At 28.1% G+C, this 11,637-nt stretch overlaps 1 protein-coding gene across 6 annotated transcripts in view; it reads left to right on the top strand.

Moving 5' to 3' along the window:
• The window catches only part of LOC108750217 (ras-related protein rapA), a 39,597-nt gene extending 28,549 nt beyond the window's left edge, over positions 1–11,048 (top strand). For 3 of the 6 annotated variants that reach the window (XM_018489535.1, XM_018489538.1, XM_018489537.1), the window contains 3 exons: positions 8,900–9,013; positions 9,276–9,699; positions 10,489–11,048. In XM_018489535.1, the coding sequence (XP_018345037.1) occupies positions 8,919–9,013; positions 9,276–9,699; positions 10,489–10,791 (822 nt within the window). In that variant the 5' untranslated portion in view covers positions 8,900–8,918 and the 3' untranslated portion in view covers positions 10,792–11,048. Of the gene's footprint in view, positions 1–7,869; positions 7,983–8,899; positions 9,014–9,275; positions 9,700–10,488 lie in introns of all 6 variants that reach the window. The other 3 variants (XM_018489532.1, XM_018489533.1, XM_018489534.1) reach the window with 2 other exon arrangements.
• Positions 11,049–11,637: the final 589 nt, after the last annotated feature.

Here is an 11,637-nt window from a genome sequence, read left to right as displayed (position 1 = left end):
GGGGGGGGGGTACGGCCCACGAAAAGTTTACAAATAATGCATATAAATAAGACGTAAAATGACACAATAACTTATAAAATGTGTTTATAAACTTGTATTAAGGAATAAGAATGATAAATACATATATGAAATAATAAATAATAATTACAATCTTCCTATATATATTACAAGTGTTAGGACATGCTTCATATAATGTGTTTATTGCATTTAGTGCACTGAATTCAATCTGCGCACTTTATATGTTTTGAGCATAAATCCCGCTCGCCAAAAATGCCGTATATCCTAAACAGGTGAGATATATAAGACAACAAACTAAACAAAGAATACGAAAGCAAAGCACTTGTATTTTGCTATATAAACATGTTTCACTATTCCACTACACGTACTCTTACTATCACGAAACTACTTTTACACGCTCTACAGTAATCATTTTATGTAGATTTTTTTATTTATAAAATGGCGTTACCTATTATAGTGACAAATCGATTGAACTTACAATAATTTCATTAATATTAATAGTAAGAAACTGAAATCATAACACAATATTAATATAGCATAAAGGCATGTAACAGAGTAGTTGCGGGAAAATTATCCTCACTCCACTCTTTTTTTCTGACTTCTGCGGGGTAAATCTCAGCGCGACGTATATGCCAGAGTTACTCTAATATAACATAGAAAGCAAATTTTTGATACATAAATTTATGATATATAAACGAAAACGTGCTTTGATGTATTGCATTTATTTCTGCATCTAACACATTATAATCATTCACTGCATCTAACACATTATACTATCATTATAATCAGTCTTGCTTTTTTACTTTGTATGTGGAAAATAAAAAAAAGTTAATTTTTGCTCTTTCTACCTTGAGTATAAATTAAATTAGAATTCTATTCTTTGTGACCTTTTGTAAATGTTAAATTATATATTCTCCATATTCCCCTGGTTACAGTATATGTTTATTCATTATTATAATACATTACTATTATCATAATAGTATACATGTCTTGAGAGCATAAAAATGTAAGTTTTAAAAATATGATGTTTTTTCATGAGTGAAAATGTGATGATGATTTGTTAATCCAGCGATAACTTTGCGAATAAAAAACAATCTTTCTTGTCATGTTGGTTTCCGTTTATTGACTTTTGTACTTATTTCTTGATAAATTCTGATATGCGATCATTTCTTTTCGGTTGATAGTCAAATACTGTTTTAAATGCTTTAAATTTAATTTTTAAAGATTTTTCACTGAATATTTTGTTTAATAAATGCTCATATGTATGTCAAAAGAAATATCTAAAATTAATATAACGTGAAAATGATTGAATTTAACCGTTCGTCTGCAATCTGAGTCTTTTTTTTACACAAGCTAAATTAAACTCTGAAATTTTACTTTTATTTTTGTTCCAATTTTAATTTTTATTAAAAACTAGTTTTAACATTTGAGTTATGAAATGAGTAATGTTATAAATAGAAATAAGTAATGTAATAAATAGAAATGAATAATGTAATAAATACATTATTTAATAAATACTATTTGATAATATAAAAAAAATTGAAAACAGTTTGATTTTTTAACTGGTCATAATATCTTTAATTATTTATTGCATTTTATTATTTTAATGTATTTTATTATTTTAAGGTATTTTTATATCTTTTTTTATTCAAATAGTCAAAATTTACGCAGCTTTACAAGTTATATGTATTTGCATATTAAATAACGACCGGACAATTAAATAATTCATCATGAAATAAAGCTTTCAACGAAGTTTAGTTCGCTTTACCTGCTCACGAGGGCAATCACTACTTTGTATATATATTTACATGCATAACATTTTTTAAAGCAAAATTTTCATGAGGCTAAAAAATCCTGGGGCTCTCTATAAGTTAAGTAAACTGTATTGATCCGTAGAGTTTTAATAAATGATAGACGTTACCACCAATATAGGATCGTACAATCAGTCGTAAAAATGCGATTTAAAGCGTATTATTACATTCACGTTATAAATCGTGGAATAATTTGAAAAAAATGAGAAAAATGTAAATGTGGAACAACGAAGGCGTTCTCTCGTAAAGCGAAATGCATTCTCTAAGGCTAATCGAAATAAAAGCTGGTCAGAACATATTGTGTGCGCGAGTTCGTGAGTTTTATGCTGAGCAACACGTAATTCGTTTAGAAAGTCGAGCACAATTATGAACAAACAGTAAACATTGCGGGATAATTCGTACATTCTTACTTGCTTTTCAGGCAGAGCTGGATTAAGACTCATATGCAATTAAATCGTTACCGCCCTTATTCAGCAATTTTTTAAGAATTCTTGTAAAAAAATCCCATTTTTTTTAATTTATTGCCTCCATGCATAATTTAAATTGGATAAACTTACTAGATTAGCGTACTGCACATTAAAACAAAACACAAATCGATACAAAAAGCTTAATAAAAATATAAAGACGGATTAAATCCATGAAATCCTCAATACATTTTGTACTGTTGAGTAAAATCTGTATCTTATAATTCTTTTACACAGATTAAATCAGTGTACGACAACTTTAATATGTATTAGTGTAGATTCAACCGAATTCACTGTTAAATTAGCCTAAGCGCTACTACGTCATTCTCTGAGATTTTCCTCTGACAGAACAAAATCGGAGTTAAACAAACTTAAATTTCCGACTCGAGTCGGGGGATAATTTTCTCAATCATTCGTTTGGTAAAAACTAGCAATTTTTTAGAAATTCTTTTAAAAAATACTGCTTCTCTAAACCAGCTGCCCCTATTTATAATATTTATATTAATTTATAAAGTTCGGATTTAGCTACATTCGCTAAATTGCACAACAATAACAAAAGTTGGAACTACCAATAATCGAGCAAATAAAGTATTAGAAAGTGTATTGAAATATAGTATCAATTTATACGATAAAAGAGAGAATAAAGCATGAAGTCAGTTATTTGAATCAGTTTGTAGTTATTCGGTTAATAAAATTAATTACACATGAATATTTACTTCGTTGATAACGAGATACGCGATATTTGTCGGATAGCTGTATATGAATTTATCGTTAAAGGATATATTTAATGCTACTAATATTGATATATATAATTTGCCGATAAAATGTTTATGAATGAATATCGGCATGATTATTTTTGTTTGTAAAAGTATGAAATACTACATGCATGTCATAGGACGTATATTTTTAAATGAAGCATTAGCTTTAGTTAATAATTTGACTAAAACGTTGTTTTTTGATAAAATAATACATATAAACAAAGCCAAGCGAGATGTTTATTGCTAATTGCTTTAAAATCCATATAAAAAAAAAACCACAATTATTTCGTTTTTTATCGATGGCGGCAATAATTACACAATATGATCCGTTGCCATAAATTCGACAGTTAGAATAAATGAAACAAATGTTCTTATACTTTTCGTTTGCATGTCTTATATAAAGATAATGAAAACTCTCATAAACAGTATATTGCTACTTAATAGCTGTCGCTCAATTGATAAAATGATTGTGGTAAAATGATGATGATATTTTTTGAAATATTATACAAAATTATATGTTACAAAATGAACTATATTATTCAAACGTGTGATGTGTAAAATTAATTCAATAATTAAAAAATCCTTAAAAATTGTAAATAATACTTATGTACAAAATACGAATGCATTCTATTGATATCTTTTGTATAAATACAGATCTAAGTAAGAAGTAGAATTAATTCGTTACAAATTATTAGATTTTTGATTGCATATAATGAGCAGTAAATACGTATTTAATTGAAATATTTAAGAATTTTATATTCTTATATTTTTAAATATCTTATTACATTAACGCATAAAAAAATAATTATATTATCGTAAGGTGTAAGGGGTAAGTAAAACACAATATTAGGAATAAGAATAAATATTATAAAGATTTCAATCTATCAGAAATGTATTCTGATAAAATCGGTTTCGAATAGATTGAAATATTAATATTTATTCCTGTTTCTAATATTTTTCTTTCTTGTGCGCAGAAGAACTTAAGGCATAGATTTACGATCAAAATGATTCCATTTGTTACCGGTCATAAGCTTGTATGCTGAAAAATTGTTAGGTTAATTTCGGATTAATCGATAGTATGTAAACGATCAGTGCGGTTGGTTGCATAATGCGTTCTCGCCGCAATCAGCAAATTAATCATTAGATCCAATGTTTACTGATTGGGAATCTGTAATCGACATTGCATACAATAGTACGTTAGCACACTTGTTCTCCAAGTTGGCAGAACAAATAATAACAATTGCACACGCAACACGCGCGCGCACACACACGCACGCACGCACGCAAACATATGCTATTTATTGCCATCAAACAACTCTCTTGCAATGACACAGAAAATATTTTGTGCCACGTTTGTGCAAGATTTAGAGACTGTAATTAAAACGAGAGTAATTTAAATGATAAACGGAAAAAATAAACATCTGTTAATTACGCAAGAATGAATTGCGAAAAAGACAACGCTTGGCACAAGTGGATTTATACGTGCAATTTTGGGTGTAGATTTTTCATCGCTGAATCCGAATCTGGTAGTGAAATTTTTTCACATTAAGTTTTTTCATTTCAGTTCAGAACAAGCAAAGTTAATATCGGATAAACAAATGTAGTTTGGAGACTTATTTGGATACGCAATTGTAAAATTCCCTGAACGGCATATGACGAATATTTAGGAAGTAGTAAGCGCGTGCACACAGCGAAAATCTATTAGTGATCAAGATAGGCAGGTGTAATATTATATCTATTATGATGATTTTAAAGTACAAGGTTCAAGCTTTAATACAATTCTTATTGAAAGTCTCTAGAATGTCTCTAGAAGTTTATCTGCAACTATTGTTTCAAAAATGATTAAAAACGTATTTTTTTATACCTTTGACCTCAATTTTTTGGAAAACTTGGTATGATACAAAAATTTTGCTGTCGAATTCGGATTCAGTAATGAAAAATCTATGGAAGATGATACACCTTATTTATGTTACACATCTAATATCCATCTTTGTTTAATTAGTGTATTTGATAAATTGAAATTTAAGTAATTAATCCTCTCCAAATTATGTTATAATGTTATCTATTTATATTTACTGAGCAAAATTTTTAACATATATGATGGAATAACAATTGCTTTGAATTAATTTATATTTATTTAATTTTCGCGAGCTTTAGACGGCATAAATCGAGTCATAGTTGCTTGAATAAATGCGAATGGAATATAAAATGTTTGTGTTTAGGTCGAATCCGTATTTTGCCAGCGTATCTCTTTCAAAAATAATCTCTCGAATTACCTGCGGTAATTTAATTTTGCGTCCGGTAATGCGATTACATCACGCAATTAATTCCATATTCAGTGACATAATATTTAATATTTGTGAGTGTTGGTGTCTGCTTATTATGCACATTTGTGCCACCTAAATTTGTCGTGTTATTTTTATGTTTATTTAAGTTATTTGATTAATTACGTTTAAGATTGATCAAGCTCATAGGATGGTATAATTAGAAAAAATACAGTGTAATTTATACCAAGAAAGTCAATTAGACCAGTTATTTTTAATTATAAATTAATTAACATATAGAATAGCCAATTAATTTTTATATTGAATTAAAATTTGTATGTTTTAAAAGTATAGAATAATTGAAATTATTACATGACAACTAGCATTGAACATCTTCCGTGTTCATTTTAAAGGATTTTATTCAGCATATCATATAGGTCATAAAAATAATTATAGTATTTTTGGAAAATAATTATGTATTTATCACATTTGTCCAAATGTATTTCGTAACGGTTAAAAACTATAAAAATTATTACTATTATAAAGAAGACCTAATAACCAATATTGCATACGTTTAAATTGTGTATCTATATATAATATAATGTAATTATGTATCTATATATAATATAAAAAATTATATGAATTATTTTAGTTACGTTTTTTTCGTAACCATAATATTATATAGTTTAAACAGAAAGTCCAGCAGAGATCATCGACGATGTGACATAAAACGTGTCAAAATTAATCATATAAATTTTAATACTGACAAATAAATATATATCACATATGGTCGTAATGTTGCTAGAGAGATATATTGCTAAAATAAATTCCTACTGTTATTGAATAAAAGATATTCAATACGATTGTTCTATGAATATTTAAATAACAACGTGATTCTAAAGCTTATATGATATATACGTCGAAAAAATAACAGTTTTTTTATATATTCTATCAGGATGCCTCTTAGTTTATATATAGGTATATTACTGATTCATTCGTTTCATGAGAATTCGTGCGTGCAAAAAGTCCTCATCTTTGTACAAAAATATAAAATAAAGTAATTAAATAATAATGATATATTGTATATTGCGAGAACATTATAATTTGAATATTTTTGTAACGGAGAATGAGTGTATTTTATCAGTATATGAGACCTTCTTTATAAGAATAATAATTTTTATAGTTTTTAACTGCTACGAAATACATTTTAACAAATATGATAAATATATACAAAAATACTGTGATTATTTTTGTGACCTATATGATATGATAAATTAAATAATTTCAAATTAACACGGAACGTATTGAATGCTGGTCATCATATGTAACATAACACTTATCTATATACAATCGAATAAAAATCAATTTCAAATCTAATTCTTATACAAAAAATGTCGCTATCATTCATAAATGGCATTGATTGTTGAAATATGTCTATACGTTCGTATGTCCATGTTTTACGTAACGTCATCGCACGTAGCAGCGCGTAGTCTCTTGGCTTTAGGAGACTTGTTAAAAATTCCATCGCTAGAAATTATTCATTGTTGTCAAAGATAATTTTATTGTTATCAATAATGATGGTGGGTATCGAGAAAATTCAATCTGCCAAAAGTACCGATTTCAATGGTAAATTGTAATCTTTCATGTAACGAATTGAAAATATTCTGAATATCCTCAATAGTATCAGAAGGAGCCGTCAAGACAATATCAATAAAAACCAATTGATGATTTATAATCATGTATTAAAAGAAATCTTTATATAACTTAATTTTGTAATTATGTAAATTAGAAATTGGAAATGTTTTACGACACAAGGATTTGCAATTAATAGTAGACTACGTTGTAATAGTTACACAAAAATCAACTATTTCATAATAACTTTATGCGGTTTCATACACTCAACTTCTTATATTAACTGACCATCGAACATTATAATTGGACTGAGATTTAATCTCTTATAATTTTTAAATTATAATTTTTAACTTATTTAACTTCTGACTTAAAATTGTAAAATATAGAAAGGCCTAAAGAAGGCCGAATATCAGCCGAAACGTTTATGAATTTGAATTAATGATTATTTTAAATATATGCAACAAATAACCGATATTATATAACCGTATTGGCTGTATGCTCCTTTTTAACTTTTGTTTATAAGTATTTAGCCATTATTTACTTCTACATTGTAAACTATTATTAATATTTTAATTGTATTAGAGGTTTATGTTTGGAAATAACGTTATTGTTTATGTTCTATGTTGCACTCTCAGCTCTCTCAGCTTTCATCTCAATACATAATAATTCATTTCGTTTGCATTTTAATAAATTATTATTATTATAACATATTATATATAAAATTATTATATACTATTATTATGTATTATAACATATTCTATGAATGATATAAAATATTACATGAATATTATTTTTATAATATGTATTATATAGAAGCATATAAGAATTCAAATTTATGACAATATATTATGCATTAAAAAATTAGATTTGCATTTATATTACGATAGAGAATTAAAGTTTATGGAATTTGTGTAATTCTCAGGTCATCGTGTAATAACGTTGGATACTTCGCACACATTTTATCATACTACTGGACGGTATTGAACAGCTTTTGTATAGAAAAGAGGAGATTGCGGATGCCCGAGAACAACCTTTGTAATTATTCTCCTTTCAATCTAAAGTATTCTTAGATGATAAATTCTGGCGAATCCTACAGATAAAAAAATACTGCTATGAACATTAAATCGTAAAAATAGGCTGCCTACACATTTTGATGAAGTATTAGTATTATCTTGAAGAGTTCCCTTTTTTTCTTGATTATTATAATTTTTTCAACATTTATTGAAATATATTACCGTTTGAAAAAAAGTATAATATAATAAATTTTGAAAATGCTATTGGAACATAAATTTTTATGACACATGTCGTTTTTTAAATCTTGTGTGTGTGTGTGTGTGTGTGTGTGTGTGTGTGTGTGTGTGTGTGTGTGTGTGTTGTGTAATCTGCAAAATATTTATTAATCGTAATGTAGTTGTTTATTATTATGCATGTTATTCCTTTTCTTATACAAGTGTATAAATCACATGTTACATATATATATGTACCAATCTTGTTTTATTATGAATTTATTAAAATATAATTCAACATGTGTAGATCAGCATTAATAAGAAAATACTAATTATATATTTTTGTTATTATAAACTTGTGCAAATAAGATATATAAGAAGAGATAATTTCTTTACTTCATTACATTTTTTCGCAGATCTAATAAAACTAAAAGACGTAGATCTAATAAAATTAAAAACGTAGAAAATATTCAGTTATCTCAATGTATTTTCATTAATTATTCTTTCTTCTCTTGGATTTTTTCTTATATAAATTTTTTCCAATTATTAACACGCTTTTAGAGAAAACATTAATGAATAAAAAGAGAAAGTTTACTATATATTATTTGAAATAAGTTAAAATTAAAAATTTTATTGATATATAATTTTCTTTAAAGTTAATTAAAATACAAAATTTATTTTTTATAAATAAATTTTTTTTTTAATAAAACGTAAATTTTTTATTAGAAGTTCTGTGATACAAATAATGAAAGGGCGTCATCAATTTCGCCGTCGCTTCAGCCTACAACCTTCAGCACACTTGAAAGAAGAACAGGAGGATGGAACAACAAAGAACATCAGGTAATGTGAAAGAGTTTTCTTCTGTCTATCATAAATTTAATTTTATTTATTTATTTAAATAATGCGCGGAATTCTCTCTCTCTCTCTCTCTCTCTCTCTCTCTCTCTCTCTCTCTATCACGTTCATATAATAAGAACTATTGAAACAAAGCAGGTTAATGTATTTTTCTTTAAGAAAAAAAATTTCATTATATGAAAGATTTAAAAAAAAAAGTATTTTTAAAGCAACATGCAAGTTAATAACAAATATACTTCTATTACAGAAATGAAAAACTAACAGAATCGAACAGTGATAGTGGAAAGTCGTCCGAAAGTTCAGTTCGGCACAAAATTGTAGTGATGGGCGCAGCAAAAGTCGGCAAGTCTGCAATCATCAATCAATTCCTATACAATACTTTTACCCCAAAGTATAAGCGGACTGTCGAGGAGATGCATCATGGAAATTTTAATGTTTCTGGAATCCATTTATTACTTGATATTCTCGATACGTCCGGCTGGTACGAATTCCCTGCGATGAGAGAGCTTTACATCAAATCGGCTGGCGCCTTTATTTTAGTTTACGATGTAAATGATTCAAACACATTTCTCGAGGTGAAAACACTCCGTGCCCAGATACACAGCACAAAAGGAGCAGTTCCGATTGTAGTCGTTGGGAACAAAATCGATCTTGTAGAGACAAAAAAAGAGGTGAGTTTCAGTTAGATCAGAGACCGAAATTGTTATTTTAGTCGGACCGAAACCAGAAATTCGACCGAAACCGTAATCGAACCGAAAACTTTTTTTCAGTTTTTGATTTGGTTTTTCGGTGTCGGTCTGACTAAAATTCAGGTTTTTTAAACGTTGTTAAATGTTTTATAAGAATTTTTTATTTGGAAGAATTTGAAAATCCGTAGTCGCTATTGAAATCTGAAAACAGAATAGTTCACACTATGGTATGAACAGACTTCTTAAAAGAGACTTTCAAATATTTTTAATTCAGAAACATAGAAATGCTATAACTTGAGATTTTTCATTAGGGATGCAAGAACTACAATGTATAAAAAATTCAAGCAAATTGATTGAAAACTTTTTTTATATAAATCATACGTGGTCGTTCATAAAAAAAAAACACAATTTTTTTTATTTATACCTTTATGAACAGAAATCAACCCCTCTTTTCCACTTTTATAAATATATTCCTTCATGAGGAATATTTCTAAATCGAATAATATAAATAATAATAAAAACATGAACATATTATACAAATTTATACACTCTTAACAAGCCTACAATAACATAAAAGTTTAACTTTGCCTATATATTATACGGTTTTTAGGCACAGATGTCAAAGTGTTAAAAATTTTATGACAAATTAAAACTATAACAGATAATTGAGAGGAAACTTAAATGTACTAAAAAATAAAACTGATAAAACGCGCACGTTAAATATTGTACGTATTCATTGTTTACAATAAGTGTAAAATGGATTGATTATAGGTGGAGACCGAAAGAACTAGAGAATTTGTAACCACGACATGGAAAAATGGCTTTGTAGAAGTATCTGCGAAGGACAATCTCAACATCTCTCAAATATTTAAGGAACTTCTTATCCAAGCGAAGTTGAAATATGATTTGAGTCCGGCATTGCAACGTCGTCGTCGACAATCTTTGCCGCCTCCGCAACATACAAACTCGCGCAGCAGCAGTAGTACCCACGTGCCGTCCGTAACTCAGTTACAACATTTGCAACAAGTTCGTGAGCGTTCCGATTCCAAAAGGAATTCCTGTAGCCTATCGTAAGATGACAACCCTTTGATATTGTCGCGAAATATCTTTCTTTGATACCGAATTAGTTCAGTCTCGTGCAATTATCCAGTCATTATACAATATGTCAGGCGGTTAATTGATTCAAATTTGTTTGCGGATTACAAATGTAAACCTTGTGTGGACCTTGGATATCGATCACATGAAATTTGAATAGCTTGCGCAAACCCGTGAAAAAGGTCGCTACAATTCGATATTTGTCCATAATGTAATTTTTTTACTGTTCCGGAATCTTTAACACATTAAAAATATGAATCAAACTTTCTATGAATATTTAACGTTAGTTGGAAAATATTTAATTAAAATGCAATTGTCCTACGAAAATTTAAATATTTAAATATTGTGTGCGTGAGATATTGATGCAGTAATATATATATCTAAAGATATGTGTCGATGTATTATATTTTCGATAAAATAGCGATCTCGTCAGAGTCCGAGTTTTATTTTAAAATCTTCTTAAAGGATTAAACAAAACATAAGACGTCTTAAAGATGTCTTAAAAATACTTAAAAAAAAAAGATGTTTTGTGTCTCGACTTTGAAGTTGTCTAGACATTGACTTACATATGAACCAGATAGCAAAATATTAGCAGAATGTCGACAGACTTGTAGCAGATTTGATCAGGAGATGTGAGCGGACCACAACTGATGTCTCACTCTGCTCTTGTTCTGCCGACAAAATTTGTTAACATTCTACACAATCAGACTGGCAGCAGAAATCAAACAGAACTGCTGACAGAATCTGATAGCAGTTTGTGAGCAGAAACCGAGCAATCTGCTGATATAACTTGACAGCAGATTGGCAGTAGAAACAACCGAGCAA

The sequence above is a fragment of the Trachymyrmex septentrionalis genome, unplaced genomic scaffold (assembly GCF_001594115.1).
Source record: "Trachymyrmex septentrionalis isolate Tsep2-gDNA-1 unplaced genomic scaffold, Tsep1.0 scaffold334, whole genome shotgun sequence".
NCBI lineage: Eukaryota > Metazoa > Arthropoda > Insecta > Hymenoptera > Formicidae > Trachymyrmex > Trachymyrmex septentrionalis.
The sequence above is the reverse complement of the archived record's forward strand: the minus strand, read 5'-3'. Positions and strand labels throughout refer to the sequence as shown.